This window comes from Thamnophis sirtalis, unplaced genomic scaffold, assembly GCF_051295495.1.
Source record: "Thamnophis sirtalis isolate CommonGarterSnake01/CBP01778 unplaced genomic scaffold, rThaSir2_p1.2 scaffold_5, whole genome shotgun sequence".
NCBI classification, from domain to species: domain Eukaryota; kingdom Metazoa; phylum Chordata; class Lepidosauria; order Squamata; family Natricidae; genus Thamnophis; species Thamnophis sirtalis.
In genome coordinates, this window is record NW_028261385.1 from 22543472 (window position 1) to 22560865 (window position 17394).

Sequence of the window (17394 nt, forward strand, 5' to 3'; positions counted from 1 at the left end):
TCATTCATTCATTCATTCATTCATTCATTCATTCACCAGTCTTATCTTCCACTCTAGCTAAAGTCCATAAGCATTCTAGTACATAAAATTTTACACCAGGAATCCAAAATTGTGCTCATAAAATTCATGGCATCCAGGAACCATCATTAAAAAAAATGCATACCCTTAAACCTCAAATGCCCAGTGAGCAAACCCCACCTTGACTAAATTCTGAAAACACAAAATGGAAAACATCTTGATCAGGGACTGGGTGTTCTTTAGCGCTGGAGCAGTTATACTGAGGTCTTATTTTGGATATAACCTTCTAATTTCTAGCAAGGTTCTCCAGTGTACCTTGGGGACTTTGCTTGGGGAAGATAACCTGGCAAGTAACTGGACTTTATTCTTTTACAGAAAGAGTGAAATCAAAAGAGCCGAAGTTTATTGTCTCATTGGTTTGGGTTCCTTTTTTAATTAGCTTCTCTTATGGTGTACTTTTAGGTGAATTATACAGCAGTTCCCAATAAGTCAAGACAACATCACCAGTGGAGGTTTACCTCTGAGGTACCCTTGCAGTGTGCAACTCATGAAGCCAGAATAAGGAGTATAGTGGCATCTTCTCAAATTTGGAGTAACTGGACTGGTTGGGTAGCAGCAAATGGTAAAGTCCAATTGCCAGGAAAAAGCAATATGTGCTGCATTGTGCAGCTTCTCTAACCTCTCCTTTTTTGGACATGTTCAATTTCTGTTCCTGTTTTTTGTTGCTCTTCACAAATATATCTGTGGAGATTCTCAGTCATCCAGGTCATGGTTGTCCCAAAAATGCTTTTTTTTTTCAAGATGCAAGTGGACTTTCTTGTTTTTCTTTGAAGACATTTCGCTTATCATCCAAGAAGGGTTTATATTTCTTGCAGACAGTTGGTCATTTGCATTCTTTTAGAGAGGAGTCGAGGCCATTTGGAGGTTTATCTATGTCCTCAGGGTCACCAACTGGCAAATGACCAGCTGGCAGCAAGGAATATAAATCCTTCCAGTCCCCACCATCCAGTCATAACTGAAGAATCTTCTTGGATGAGAAGCTAAACATCTTCAAAGAAGAACAAGAAAGTCTAGTTACTTCTTGGAAAAGTGCCTTTAAGTATTCAGCAAGTTCTGAGCAGTTCTGGAGAACCGGCAGCGGAAAATTTGAGTAATTCGGAGAACCAATAAATACCACCTCTGCCTGCCCCTACCCCTATTTATTCTCTGCCTTTCAAGTCCCAGCTGATCGGGAGTAAATGGGGATTTTGCAGTAACCTTCCCCTGGAGTGGGTAGGGAATGGAGATTTTACCTGCCATGCCTACCAAGCCACACCCACTGAGCCACGCCCACAGAAACGGTAGTAAGAAATTTTGAATCCCACCACTGGACTCTTCACAAACAATTACCTTATTATTAGGAAGGGACAGTGTATGTAGGGAAGGGGTGTGAAACTGGAGGCCTGTGAGCCAGATGTGTCATGCATAGGCCACGCCTACCCCAGCTCCCCAAAGGGAAAACCATCGCGATACATCATGTGATGGCAACATGATGTCGCGGGTTTGATACCCATGATGTAAGGTGACGTTGAGCAATTTGAAGCTCAAGGCTTATGCCCCACCCCACACCGCGAGTAATTAGGCTGACTTAACGGATTTAATAAATCATCTATTCTGGCCATAGGAAAACCATCAGATTTTTCCCTATAGCACTCAACTAGAATCCACCTAGCGGTATTCTGGGATAATAGAAATCAAGTGTAGTTTATGTTCTGCTTGGAAAGGAACATGGGGCTAATCAGAATTCTCCACTCATGAAGAACTCCTCGCTGTGTACATGCTACTGTATCTGAAGTTCAGCTGGTCCTCATCCATGTTTCTACAATAACCTGGACCGAGGGTCCCTAACCCCCATTTCATGGACCAGCATCGGTCTGCATGCCAGAAATCGGGCCGTACAAACAAGTGAAGCCCCATCCATGTGATGCAGGCATCACACTAAACCACACTCACTCCGGTCCACGGAAAAACCTCTCTCCACATTCCTGATGCCCAAAAGGTTGAGGACATTACCTAGACATAACAGCATTTGATCAAAGATAGTGCAAGAGTCCTCCTTCCTGGTTTGATAAGTAGCATAGCTTACTTATATCTGTATTTTGAATCTTATTTCCATGCACATTCTCAGCCTAGAACAGTTCATCTACCTCTCAACTCAGTCTCCCGGTTGGCCATATGGAGAACAAATAAAAGCACCTAACTCTGTGACCATTTTCTCCAACCTGAGTGCCCTCCAGATGTTCTGGGACTGGCAACTGCCAGAATGCCAAGGGAAGATTAAGGCACTTTGCTCAAATGGAGATTTTTCTGATGAAAAATGTTCAAAATGTTCAAAGAACCCTGTGAACAATAAAATAATTAAATGAAGAATATTCAATCTTCTTTTTCTCTCTTGCTTTGTGCAGGGCCAAATGCTCTCAGTAATGAAAAAAACCACATCTTTCCTGAAGGAAAAGTATTTGAGCGAGGTTCAAACATCACATTTTGCTGCATTGCGAAGAAAAATGAACGTGCAATTAGTTTTACATTTTACAGAGAACACAACAACAAAACCCAGCAACCCAGAATATTATTTACTGAAAAGCCTGACTCTTCATTCCCTGGTCGCTTTCAACTCACCTGTGGTTTTAACAGCGGTCCTCGTTACGCTTATTTCTACCTCACCAGTGAGCAGAAAATTTTCAGTCTTGTTGCTTGTCAGTATGGACATTCTGGGTTGTTGCAAAGGGCCTGGACTTCACTTAATAGTAATTCCAGCCAACATGGTCAGCAATCAGAGGTTGTGGGAGTTATGACCTATTAACATTTGCAGAATCCCACCTTGTTCTGGTCTGTTGGAGAGAACAGGATTATTTTAACTAGAACTGTTTTGAATTTTAATCTCAAAATCAAAAATGATTTTGCTGAATTTTCTGCAGGACTGAAAGATTTCATTCCCTAAAGCAGGGGTGTCAAACTTGATTTCACTGAGGGACGTATCAGAGTTGTGTTTGATCTTGGGGAGCCAGGGGGTTTGGTCAGGGTGGGTGCGGCCAGTTTGACATCACTCATTGAGGCTCTGTTTTTGGCCGCAATGGCCTCCTGCAACCCTCTGCCAGTGAAAATGCAGCTCAGCTCTGTTTTTTAGAGCTATCCATGGTCCAAGCACACTTTAGAGCAGAGGTGTCAAACTCAAGGCCTGAGGGCCAGATCCAGCCTGCAGGGTGCTTAAATGGAAACAGCGAAGGACTGGCCCACGGTGCCTCTGCCAGCCAAAACACAGCTCGAGAGGGCCATGCGCGACCCTCCTGAGCTCCATTTTCACTAGCAGAGAGTTGCAGGAGGCTGTCACGACTGAAAACAGAGTCCAGGAGACTCGCACATGGCCCTCCCGAGCTTCGTTTTCACTAGCAGAGCCACCATGAGCCAGTCCTTCACTGTTTCCAGGATGGGCCCACAGGTCAGACCTAAGCACCCTGTCAACTGAATTCGGGCCGTGAGCCTTGAGTTTGACACCCCTGCCCTAAAGTGTGCTTGGCCCATAGATAGCTCTAGAAAACAGAAAAAAACTTTTTTGTTTTGTTTTAGGGTTGTTTTTTCTTGCCAAAAGGGAATGATCATTAATTTCCTGGGGCTGCTTTTGGAAGCAAATGTAATCTAGTTGCTTCCAGCAGCTTGATGATCTAATGATCATCAGTTCCCTGCAGCCAATAGGTTGGAAGAAAGATACGTAAAATAATTTTGAATGGATGGAGGTTTTCAGGTCTATCTGAATGGGTGATTGATTACTGATATGTAGCCCCCAGTCCAGCTACTTCTATGGTTCTTGGACTCAAAGGTTGCCTAAAGGTGTTCCAAAGTCCCTTTTCTTCCGTTTCATCTGGCCCAGAAAGAGTTAAGAGAGCCCATTCCCCCAAGATAAATCAACATTAGACCAGGCAAAGAGACATTGCTTCTTCCCATTCCACAGAGAGAAACGCTTAGGTCTGGCAACTGAATGGACTTCAATTGCTGAAGGGCTGGGAGGATCACAATTTGTGTGCCCTTTCCTTCATCTCCTTCCTGCAGCATCTATCACAAGAAGTGATAGCCCTGGTTTGCCCAAAGGGCTGGTCTACAAGTAGAGAGCAGGCTATAGTGGGGCATTTGCCTACCTTTAAATTTAGATAATCAATACCATGATATTGCAGCTGTGATCCTTTTACATAGAAAACCATGGGACATGGATAGAATGGAGTGGCCATTCTGTTCTGTTTCTAGTTTCCTACCTTTTAGTTGGTCTCCTTCCTTGAGTTGGGCATGAATGCTTATGGTTATATTCATGCCCTTGCCTTAGCAACAATAGAGAGGTGGTGCAGTGGTTAGAGTGCAGTACTGCAGCCACTTCAGATGACTGCTAAGCTGCAGTTCGGCGGTTCAAATCTCACAGGATCGGGGTTGACTCAGCCTTCCATCCTCCCGAGGTGGGTAAAATGAGGACCCAGACTGTGGGGGCAATATGCTGACTCTGTAAACTGCTTAGAGAGGGCTGAAAGCCCTATGAAGCGGTATATAAGTCTAAATAAAAGAAAAAAAAAGAAAAAAGGATTTTCACTGCTGCCTTCTGTTTTTTCTACTTCTCAATTTACTCCACTATCCTAGGATTTTCAGGTGTTCTCCCATCCCTCATTAATAAGGGCCAAACTTATTATGTTTTACAGAAGTCAGCAATAATTAACCAGATGTTGCAGCTGCAAAGAACGTTTTTTTTTTCTTGCTGTCCATAAATCAGTGATAATTCTCTCACTTTCCCAATGGGAAAAAGATCATAAAGACCAGGAAAGAATGGAACATACAACCAAGTTTTCTTACACTGTGACCCCACTTGGATAATTGCAGATAATCTTGGACATATTTAACATTAGTTAGGAGATGAGTATGTGACTTTCTTGAGTGGAAATAATATAATCAGAGCACGAAGAATCAAGTTCTAGCCTAATCTCAGAAGCTCAGGGGATCACTTTGTGTCAGTCTCTCAGACCAACCAATTTCCCAGGTTCTTGCTGGGAAACTGCCTTCTAGGCTGGAAGGAGGGGTCAAGTGAGGACTCAGCTTGGAGTCATTGTGTAGCTGCAAGCAGCATAACCGGATAACTTTCCCCAGGATCCATGAAACTTTAGCTGGTTATTCTCAGGGAAAGGCAAGCAGTCTGGTGAGATTCTTATAGCATAAGTGGTAGATAATATAGTTGCTGATGTTAGCTATTTGTAAGCGGCTCTGGTTGCTTGTGCCTGACATTCTGGATAAAAACAAGATGAGGAAGCACTGTTATGCTGTTCTGAATTCCTGATGAAAAGACAGAATATAAATTTAATTAAAAAAATGAATGAAATACTTGGGTGAGCCAATTTCCCTTTCAGAATAAAGCAGGGGCAGGCAAACTACAGAGCTCTATCATCTTTATGGGCCAATGTCATTGGAAACATCCTTGAATAAAGGTGACAAAGATGGGGTGGGATTGAATGTCTGTTCCCAATGCTTGTATTGATCAACTTTCTGCTGGTGGTGAGGTGTGGGGGGAGGGAAACAAGATGAACAACTTGGTTGTTTGGAAAGCAATTGTGTAGATGAAATATATAAGAAAATAACATATGAATCTCAATTTGCCTTAATAGGGCAGCCTGATAAACCCCAAAATCTAACTTGTGAAACTGAAGACATGATTAATATTAGATGTACTTGGGATCCTGGATATGTAGAGACGGCCTATTACTTACAGGAACGCTGTCCAATGGAGTTTATTTTGTCCGATGTGTAAGTATTTTCAAATCAGTCAAAGTCAGTCCAAAGGATAATATGAAGGAGCTTGGACTACTTGCATCCGGATTTATGAGGTATCTTTGAAAGGAATATTTGGGGATGTTGAAGATCTTGATGCCAGGAGACAAAATCTGTGTTGTATAAGAGATACTGGTGAGTATAGGGAAGTTAAAACAAATTGACTAGTTGCATGTTTAACTTGAATAGAGAAAACCATTGGCATTTTGCTTAAGGTTATTGTATGCCTGTACTAAAATAGGTCTATGTTGTCTACTTTAAAATAGATGAAATTTATAGTGGCTTAGACATAAATCTTGGTTCAGGATAAATCTTGATTTTGTAGGCTAAGGTGAAAATTTCTTTATTGCATTATTTTTGTCTGCAAATGGAATAATACTGTCTTTTCTCCATCCCATGCTATTTTTTGAAAGCTCTTCTACAAAAATATATTGCAGTACAAAGTTTAAAAACAACTGTTCATTCAAGAGGGACGATCAATTCCTATACAGCGTAAAGTTAACCTCCAGAAATTGCCTTGGACAGAAACATGAGCAGCTTAGTTTTAATGTAATGCACATAGGTAAGGGTTGATTGTCTTTACTAAATTTTGTATTTCATCCTATTGTCATGGTCTAAGAGTATGAAATAGTTTTGCATGCTGCAATTGGGTGAAAATGTCAAGTAAAAATTAATGTTACGGATTGGTCCTTGCTAACAGAATTGGGTGTCCCGCAAACAAAGATCTGGAGAAGTTAAAATTGCAGGAATATGCTATTTCTTCTCCCGTTGTTTCCTTATTGATAAATAAAGATTGATCACCTCTCCGCTGTTGAGAAAAGCAGAATAAATGAGAACCTGGCAAAGAAACATGACATTTGGCTCATTGTTGCCTAGCCTGATGACCTACATGTTACAGTTTTACAGTTGTATTCATAACACATCTGGAGAGTACTATGTTGGAGAAGAATCAGAAATTTCCACAAAAGGCGGGTGAGGTCAAAACAGACATAATGTCATGAGGCCTCTTTTTTACACACAAGTTGTACGAAAGGGAGAGGGCTTGTGTTGTGGTATTGCGTGCAGGGTGTTGCTTGCCGTCACCCTCACTCCCAAAGATGCCATTGGGTGATTTAAGCAATTTAGAATTTCTATTTGTTGGGCTGCTCTAGTTGCCTTTCTACTCCTGATTTACTTTACGCCCGTGATGGCGAACCTATGGCATGTGCACCACAGGTGGCACGCAGAGCCCTCTCTGCGGGCACGTCAACCATGACCACAGCCCAGCTCTACCACCCACGTGCCTCCCGCCGGCCAGCCGGTTTTCAGGTCTCTGCCGCGCATGTGCAGGGGCGGGGCCTTCACCGATCTCCACAGGTTCTATCCTCCGCAGGTGTCTCTCCATGGCAGGAATGGAGGATAAAGCTTGGGCGCGCTGGTGAGAAACTGCAGAGATCGGGGAAAGCATGGGAGGCAGGAATGGAGGAGAAAGCCTGGGGGTGCTGGGGAGAAATCACGGAGATTGTGCGAACCCCCCCCCCCCGCCCTGTTTTGGACCTGAAAAGCCTCCTGCACCAACTTGGAAGCCAAAACGGGATGCGGGGTGGGGCACATGCATCGGGGGGGAGCGCTCACATTGCATTTTGAGGATTGGGGCACACGGCAGCCAAAAGGTTAACCATCACTACTTTAAGCTGTTATTGATTCAGCTTTTGGGATTCCTTTAATAGGACTTGTTCCTATTGTTTCTCACCCTTCGTGATGATTCGTCAACCCAGAAGGCTCAAGTGACAAGCATTCATAGCATGGAATGTAGATTGGATTTATTTGGCTCAGATTTGACACACTCCTTTGCGCCCCATCGTGCCAGGGAAATTATGATTACCTTCCTCATTTCTGCAGGAGGAAAAACATACATTTTTTTGTGTCCTTCTTTTCCTGTCTTCAGGAATCGCAACCACTGTGTTGGGAAATTGGGCACACTTCCCTGATGGGAATGAAAGGGAAGAGAAAACAACTCTGGAGTAAAAGCAAAATAAACTGAAGTGATGAAAGTAGAAAAATAGATAATGTCTGGTAGATGGTTATAATTATTTTTATGCCTGAAGATCTTTTGGAGTTTCATATCAGAGAAGGGATGTTCAGGAATGATAAAGCACTTCTTTCTTTCTTTACTTCTTTCCTTCTTTCTTTCCTTCCTTCTTTCTTTCTTTTTATAGCTAACTATCTGGTTGGTTTTATAGTCCAAAGTATTGATATATATATATTTCATTTTTCTCTTTTCAACCAGTTTGTCCTGTAATTAGTAAACCAGCAGTGGATCATCTAAATGCTACTTTCATTCAGTTATCTTGGCAGATAAAACCAATAAATGCAAGCCTATCATTGCTATGCCAGATCAATGTTGGTGAGAATAAGGTGAGAAGCATCAATATCTATATAAAATAATAGCAACTCTCCCCACCCCGTTATAAATCCCGCATGAGAAGGGGTGATTGTTTACAGGTGTCTTATTTAATTAAAAAAACATTTAGTTTTCTATGTTACAATTGCAAAACAGCCAAAACTCTAACCTTTAGACATACTCCAACCCAAATCTCAATCATGGCACAGTTCATCCTATCATAAACAGTAAATCCATTATCTGAGGACCCAGGTTGTTGGGGCCAATATCAGCATATTGGAAACTGCTGTAGAGAGACGGCCATAAAGCACCGTGAAACGGTATACAAGTCTTAAGTGCTATTGCTAAGTGCCATTATTTCGGAAGCCACCCAAAAGTGGGTTATATCCAGTGGTGTCCTCTTAGTGGCCCAGAAATTGTTGGTGAATCTAATGTTTCCTTGTGTGCAGGTCCCTCAGATCTGTTCCAAAGAATGAGCGGAAGCCTTTGGACAAACATTGGGATTCAATGTGTAAATTAAACTTTTTAGAGTTTAAGTTGATTGGAAAGGTGGATAGGAATTTTTTTTTTAAAGCAATTAAAATAATGAAAACAATTCCTTCAGATCAAATTCTAGTCTTGGTGGCTTCATAGATATTTCTCTGTAGGTTTCTTAGAGGCAATATACAGTAGATGTGGCTTGCAATTGCTGCCTTTCATGATTTGTTGTTGTTTAGATTTTTCAGTGTAGCCTACAGTTCTGGATTTTCTGATGGACTCAAGTCCAAATCCAAAGCAGATCTGATTTGGGGGGGGGGGGGATAAGTCAAAATTTATTAGATGCCGCCTGCCATCTGTATTTACATTTCAGGGGGAAAAAAGTTACCCTACAGAAAAATAGTATTTGACCTCTTAACAGATTTACTCTTTGTATTTTGCAGTACAATATCACAGCGCAGTCCAATTCGGATTCCCATTTCCACTTCCAACTGGGTGGACTGCAGCCTGCCACAAACTATATATTTAAAGTACGCTGTGCTGCAGATGTCAGTCCCTTCTGGAGTAACTGGACAGAGATATCGACTAAGACCCCTGAAGCTGGTGAGCTGTTGTGGAAGAAAATTTTAAGGGACATGGAACCTAGAGTTTTGTCGTCTTCCCTGTCTGGTGTCCTCCAAGTATTTGGGCTACAAATTCCAATTATCTCCAGCTAGCACAGACAGAGGGTTGAAAGAGTGAATACATTGGACAGGTGGTAAATATCAAGGCATAGATAATCAGGAAAAAGTTTAGTCAAAATCATTGTTCTTCAGAAGACAAAGAAAGTTTATCTTGATTCAATTGCCATACATACATCCACTTAGTTACATTCGGATATGTAATCTTGCCAAATATTAAAAACCTGATTGGTGGAGTATTTTTTTAAAAAGAATTAATATTTTTGTTGAAATTAACTTCAATTATTTCATGGCCAATTAACCTAGTAAGCAGTCATGACAGTCATGTATTTGTTCCGGAGAACCTCAAGCTGTAAATTCAGTAATTCTAGACATTGGCTACCCCATCTAACCTGTAGAGGAAGTCTTTGAATTAAGACAATTGGAATGGAATTTCGGTTGATAAGCAATGTGGTCATTAAGCAAATCATCACATGACTGGCCCCGATTTTATGACCGTTTTATTATAGTCATTAAGCAAAGGACATGGTTGTTAAGAGCCGAGGTGGCGCAGTGGTTAGGGTGCAGTACTGCAGGCCACTTCAGCTGACTGTTATCTGCAGTTCAGCGGTTCAAATCTCACCGGCTCAAGGTTGACTCAGCCTTCCATCCTTCCGAGGTGGGTGAGATGAGGACCCAGACTGTGGGGGCGATATGCTGACTCTGTAAACCGCTTAGAGAAGGCTGAAAGCCCTATGAAGCGGTATATAAGTCTAACTGCTATTGTTAAGTGAATCAGGTGGTCATTAAATGAATCCAGCTTCCACAGTTCACTTTGCTTCTTGGAAGCCAGCTGGGAAGGTCACAGATTGTGATCATGTGACTGCAAGAAATTGCAAGTGTTGTTAAATGTGAGCTGCTTGCCAAGCATTCAGATTGTGAATACGTGACCGGAGGGTTGGTGTGATGGTCATAACTTTGAGGATGCGTCATGAGTCTTTTTTTTTCCTATGGCCATCATAATTATCATTAAAGGACAGTTGTAAACTGAGGATTATCTATATTAAAAAGTATCCTTCTGTATCTGTTGTGACCCGCCAGAGGCCAGCAGAGCTGACAGCAAATTTGGACAGTGAGGAGGTTGGGGAGGAACATGGGCTAGTCCTGGAGTCTGGGGAAGGCTCTGATGAGGGCTAGGTCAGCGGCAGAGAGCGGGCCGTATGCCAGTTTGCAGCTGCCTTCAGAGTCAAACATTTGTGAGGCAGACAAACAGCTGGAGCCTGTTCCCAGTGTGTGCATGCGCAGAGTTGCCAGATGAAGGGAGCAGCTAAAGAACAGGGGTCAACTTGGGAGTAAGGCCACAGGTGGACAATGAATGGCCCCTCCCAGAGGAAATAAAAGAGGAGCGAAAGGGGGGAGGAGTTTGCAGGAGACAATTAGTTCAGTAATTGGTTAGTGACTCTCCGAGACTCTTTGCCAAGTTCTGCAGATATCGGCCTATCATATCTCCAAGCCAGATAAGATCTGTGACCGTAAATCCTCCTTTGAAAGACTTTGCTGGCTGTGAATGAGCAGAATTCACTGTAATTTAAAAAAAACAGGGAGGGGAGGGGGGGTTAGCCAGGACAAGGAGTTTGTTTCATGCTTTTAGGAAGCCTCGGTCAGAACAGTTCTGTATCTATTTCTTATTCAAGCATCCGCTTATCAAATCTGCATGTTAGAAATACAAATGCCTTGCACATTTAAAATTATTACTGACATAAACTTCCCTGATAAGCAATGATCAGATATTATGGAAGGTATTTCTGTAGTTCCTATACATAGATGAATAACTCAATATTTCTCAACCCTGGCAGCTTTGTCAAAAGAGATTTCTGGACTAGATGGACCAGAGATCTGATCTGTCAGAGGATTGCTTATATTATTATGTTCTTAGCCTATTTATCTCAAAAAAGCCAGTATTTTTAGTATTACAGCTACCATAAGAGCAGCCCTATAATCTTTCTCAATTTTTTTCTGGAAATTCAATCACATGTAAATTAGACTGGGAAGAATGAAGTTAGAGGGACTTTATTTTGTCCTGAAGAATCTTAAGAGCTTTTAGTAAATTAGTTATAGACAATGTTCCCTCTAATTTTTTTTCAGTGTGTGCGGAAAAGTATAGTGTTTGAGCGGCACATTTTCATATCTGAGCACCTGAATTTTTTTCACAGATGTTTCACAGAGCAGTTGATTTATAGGATCTGAATTGGAATGGAGAAAAATGGTTTTGTGCAAGAGTGTGTGTGTGTGTGTGTGTGTGTGTGTGTGTGTGTGTGTGTGTTTGAGTGAGCGAGGGATCCGGTAGGGGAACTGTGCCTATTTAGAAAAGAAGGTAAATTATTGCAAACATGATCAGTCGAAGATAGGTATGGGGACAAGTTGGGCGGTAGAGAGAAAGTGGTAAAAGAGTAGGAGAGAGGAAGAGAGGAAGAAAAAAGAGGGAAGAGAGACAGAAAAAGAGAGAGAAGGAGAGAGAAAGTGACAGAAGAGTGGGAAAGAAGGAGAGAGAAAGAGAAACAAAGAGAAAGGATGAGACAGAAAGAGACAAAGAGGAGAGAGAAGGGAGAAGGAGAGAAAAAGTGACAGAAGAATGGAAAGGAAAGAGAGAAAGAGAAGAGAGACAAAGAGAAAGAGGATGAGAGAAACAGAGAGAGAAGAGAGGAAGAGGAAAGAGGAAGAGAGAACATCTCATTTCAACCCTGAGGTGCAAATATTCTCTTTGATTGGTAATTTTATTTGTCCATTTACTATCCAATACTCTCATTCCTCCTTAAGTTCATCAAGAATTTCCTTCTTTTTATTGAATTTATCACAATACCTTGAGAACAACTTTTTCAGCATAGCTTTACAGCTATTTAAAATATATAGAAATTTAGGTCACATTTTCAGAACATTAGTCTACTATTTATAAGTCACTAAGTCAAAGAAACAGAATTCAGAAAGTTGGCTTCCCTTTTTGTAATTGCCTATTGGCTGCTTAACTTTTTACCTACATTTTTGATAACTGATATTCACTGTTGACCCAAGAAGCCCATCTTAGAAAGAAACCCTCCCTATGAACGTTGTTTGGTTTCCATGGAATGAAATTGGTCTTTTTCTCAACCATACAGTAGCATATTCTTTCTAAGGAGGATATAATCAAGATAGTCCATAATTGCCTACCAATCTAACAGTATGGTGATTGATAAACTCTATATTTCAACTCTAACTCTTTTAAAGAGGAACTCAACTCTAATTCTTTTAAAGAGAAAAAAAAATGCTTGCACAATTGCACCCATGGAGACATGTATATATTATGCACAACACAGAGAGAAACAAACTTAACAAAGTGCTAAGTCTGCCCACCAACTAACGAGAGAGAGAGAGAGAGAGAGAGAGACAGAGAGACAGAGAGAGAGACAGAGAGAGAGAGAGAGAGAGAGAGAGAGAGAGAGAGAGAGAGTGTCCCTCCTTCCTTCAGCCCAACACTCTTGCTGGCATCCCGGACGGATGAGAGGGACTGCAGAGGGTCTCCTAGAGTCTAGGGCAGCGAGTCATTCGATGGGAAAGTTGCCTCTTGGAAGGAATGACCCGGATTGGCTTCTGCTTTCAATCTGCCGCCCAAAGACCGAATGGAGAAGCAAAGAGGCAGGAGAGACGAAGCGATCTTCTGTGCTTTGCCTGTTTTACTCATTGCTGCTCCCTCCGATGATCAGCTGTGCTTTAGAAGCTGTTTTTCAGCCCTATGAGGCGCTAAACGAGTAGTGAAGCGATCTTTGTGCTTTGCCTGTTTTTCTCATTGCTGTTCCCTCCGCGTCTTTGAAACGGAGATCAGCATTGCCCCCTAGAGTCATGAATGACTAGCACATATGTGCAAGGGTAACCTTTACCTTTATTCTTATTTCAAGAATAACCATCAGCTCTTTTGCAAAGACAGCTAAAGTAAGAAAAAAATGGTTATCAGGATGAAATTTTTGTAAGCGCTATCAAAGAATGCAGGTGTCCATCTTAAGGTGTTTGCGACTTGTGAAAGTGTAGAAGAATCTATTAATATAACAGTGTGTTTATATAATTATACTCTTTCCATTTGATCATCAAGAATGCTTCCATCCTGTTTTATGTGCTTTGATTTTCAGCTCCATCAGGATTGCTCGATGTCTGGAGACATATTAACTCAGGCCTGGAGCAACGTAATGTAACTGTATTCTGGAGGGTAAGTGGCCATATATGGAAAACTGATAGGACATATAGAAATGTATATAAATGGATACTCGTCACATTGTTCCTATGCTAAGTACAGAAGGATAACAATAATTGTAAGAAACAAGCAATGAATAAGATAATAGACTAAAAAAGGACAACAGACGGTCCATAAATATTGACTTCATCCATCTTGGATTTGGTCATTTATAGCTTCTATACAATGCTTTTTAGAAAGACAAAGAATGGTATCAGCCTTGATTGCAGGCAACATTTCATCATAATGTTAAAGGCCTAATGGTCATAGAAAAGTACATACAGGATGGCAAATTATAAGAAAATATTCTGCTTTTCACAAAAAATAAATATGAGACAGCAGTAATACTTGTAGAATTAAGTAGAATTATATGGGATATTGTACAACAACCTTTGCACACTATTGAATGATATTTCTTTGGTTGTGAGATTTTTTCCCCGACAGTAAATTCCTTGTGTGATAGATTATGCAAAATGGAAGAGCAACATTTTCATTGATCCCTCACCATTAAGGACAGCTACTGAGGGTGTTAAATCTGTTCTATTAAAAGAATATAAGAGAATGATAAAACAGTTTCCTCTGTCATGAAAGCATCCAACAGAATCATGTATAGTTTACCTACTTGTTTGACATACCCAGAGTGGGCGTCACATATTGTAACAACTGGTTCACCCAGAACTGAAAATGTGAGCGTGCGCCTTCCGCGTATGTGTGTGTGTGTGTGTGTCTTCAAACACAGTGATTATATAGGACGGGATAGCGCCAAGGTGGGTGGGCAGACCCAGCCACTGGTGGGAACTACCGGTTTGCCAAAACCACTCTGAACTGGCAGCATCACACCTCTGGACGTACCACATAGCTTACTCTGTTACACACAATACTCTGTTACACACACAATAAATACAGTAAATAAAATCAGGGTCCGTTCAGGATGCATGAAAGAATAGCATCAAATTCTGCTGTCTTCGTAAACCCAAATCTTGCATATGAGGATGTTTATAAGCCGTTGTAGGAGAGATGTAGCTTTATGTTGTATGTTGTTGCTCACAAAGTGAGAAAACTGATAACGTCTGTAACGAAAAACAGTTTGAAACTATTCTAGAAAGGTGCATGGATGAGAAATGGTGGGGTTTTTTTTTAGATAATTTTGGTTTCCTCCCCATAGGAATCCTCAGATTTTCGTCGTAATGGAAAGATAGGAAAATATCACCTATCCTGGGAAAATTTAGAGGACCCTACAGTGCGGCGTCACAGTGACTCAGTTTCTGCCTCACAGAACCACGCAACGATTTCTCTTGGCAAAGGTTCATACAAAATCCTTGTGCGGGCACAGAACAGAGTAGCTACATCATCTCCCTCTGTGATCATCATCCCAGCAATTGATAAAAATGGTATGTTCTTTTAAACATGTTACTCCAATGAATCCTCCTTCCCTGAACTAGAAAGCAATGTGAAATATCACAACCCCAGAAGTTTTTTTGTTAATTTCCATGACTACATAGTAAGGTTCTACTCCTATTGTATTAATTACTCATGTATTTATATTGTGCCTTTATTATTTTTATAAACAACTCAAGGTGACAAATATATCTAATGCGTTAAAATATTGATAACTGGGAGAGACATGGGAACAAGATCAGCCAATGAATAGACATAGCAACTAAATCAGCCAATGGGAGCTTAAACAGCTCTGAGTCTGTGCAGAGAATTGAAACAGAAGCTTAAGCTATCTGCTGCTCTGAAAAATAAACTAGCAGTCTGTCTGGGCTTGTTTGCTGATATGACTTGTCTTTGCCTGTAACTCTCCTGCCTTGTGTTTACTTGGAAGAACCACCTGTTGGTATTGTACATTTATTCATCTATTCTTGTGTATATAAAAAAGTTAATGAATCCTGCTGCATCAGTTCTCTGTGTGTGCTTCTGGATTTGAATTTATGCAACCAGCTCTAACCTAATGTTCCTTCTTCCTCTTATTTTCCCCATAACAACAACTCTCTGAGGTGAGTTGGACTGAAGAGAAAGTGGCTGACCCAAGGTCACTCAGTTGACTTTCAGGGCAAAAACGGGACTTGAACTTAAAAGTCTTCTGTTTTCTAGCCCCAATACCTTAGCCATTGGACCAAACTGGCTTTCTTATCAAACTTACAATCTTTGGTTTGATGGAATGTTTGGGATTTCAGTCTTTATATGTCAATTTATACTCTGCTGCTCCTTGGATATGACTTTTTTTTATTCACTGCATTGCAGTGTAAAATGTTTGACTGGTGCAGTGGCCTAGAGGTGGCACTCTCGCCTCACAATCAGGAGGCTGTGAGTTCGATCCTAGGTAGAGGCAGATATTTCTCTCTCTGGGCATACTGAGAATATATCTGCTGAACAAAACTCCACATTGACAACAGGAAGGGCATCTGGCCATTAAAACACTCTGCTAGCTCCATTCAGTTGCCCAGACTCCACCCTGCAAGGTGGGGTTGTTAAATGATGATGATGGTGATGATTGCAGTGTAAAATATTTAGCAGTTTGTTCACGGGTCATATCATGCATTTAAAACATTTGTACACATAGGTTTTCTTTTGAACTATGTATTGTGCATTTCATTTTCCACAAACCCAGAGAAGTTCTAGGGTCTGTGCTACAGAGTTGACATATAATCTTATCAAAAAAAAAATCCTAGTTAATTTCATAGGATATACTTTCATGTGAATAGGGATGGGTTTTTCACTGAGATTGAAAAAACACTGAGAGTTACAACATGGTTTGTTTAATTGAATTCTTAAAACAAACAGGCAAGCAGCACGTCGAGAAATGTGTCTTTTCTCTGCCAGCAGAAAACAAAACAACCGATTGTACTGTTTTATTTATTACATGTTTATCTAGTTACACTTAAATTTTACAGTTCAAATATTCCCGGCAAACATTTTTTTTTTCTGGAATGTCCTCATAACAATGCCTGGATTTCATAGTAAATGAGAATGCCTGTTACCAAAAGTTGACAAACGTTGTTGGAGGATCAACAGAACATTTTCATTTTTCATTCTTGTATAGGCCTCTCCAAAAAGCGGTGTGAAAGAAAAATAAATATCATGAATGACATTTAAAGATTTTGATGCTGATGCCTCACCATTGTTGCATTTTTTTTAAAGATAAAGTGCATTATAGCGAAGAGACCACGGACAAAAATGAAGAACATAAAATTTATATTTCTTGGAATCATCAAAGCAAGTTCAGTCAGTATGTTGTTGACTGGTGCAACCAGCCCACAGGTCCCTGGTGTGATTTTCAGTGGAAGAAATATGAGCCAATCAAGTCCAGTGATCTCATTACATCTGGTGAGAAAAATTGCAAGTTTGTTAGTGAATAATTTCAGAGGAGATCATTGTTATCTGGTTGTTAAAACTACTGTAATGAATTCTTTTTTTCAGTCAGGTTGGAGTGATTTGCAATTTGGGTGTCCTCCTGGATCCACAGCTGACGTTAGAACATCACCTGTCGGCTGTGACCAGGGGGGCCTTTGCCCAGATTCGCCTGGTGCACCAGTTGCGACCCTATCTGGACCGGGAGGCCCTTCAGATGGTCACTCACGCCCTCATCACCTCAAGACTGGATTACTATAACGCGCTTTACATGGGGCTGCCCTTGAAGAGTGTTCGAAGACTGCAGTTGGTCCAGAATGCAGCCGCGCGAGCGATAGTGGGGGTGCCTAGGTACACCCACATTACACCTATCCTCCGCGAGCTGCACTGGCTCCCCATTGGTCTCCGGA

At 41.2% G+C, this 17394-nt stretch overlaps 1 protein-coding gene across 1 annotated transcript in view; it reads left to right on the forward strand.

Moving 5' to 3' along the window:
- Nucleotides 1-17394, forward strand: part of LOC148045304 (oncostatin-M-specific receptor subunit beta-like) — a 49169-nt gene that overhangs the window by 17906 nt on the left and 13869 nt on the right. Inside the window, exons 6-14 of the mRNA XM_087715436.1 lie at nucleotides 481-640; nucleotides 2463-2723; nucleotides 5691-5829; nucleotides 6267-6415; nucleotides 8123-8250; nucleotides 9157-9316; nucleotides 13530-13606; nucleotides 14796-15021; nucleotides 16775-16960. Coding sequence (XP_087571562.1) covers nucleotides 481-640; nucleotides 2463-2723; nucleotides 5691-5829; nucleotides 6267-6415; nucleotides 8123-8250; nucleotides 9157-9316; nucleotides 13530-13606; nucleotides 14796-15021; nucleotides 16775-16960 — 1486 coding nt within the window. The remainder of the gene's footprint in view (nucleotides 1-480; nucleotides 641-2462; nucleotides 2724-5690; nucleotides 5830-6266; nucleotides 6416-8122; nucleotides 8251-9156; nucleotides 9317-13529; nucleotides 13607-14795; nucleotides 15022-16774; nucleotides 16961-17394) is intronic.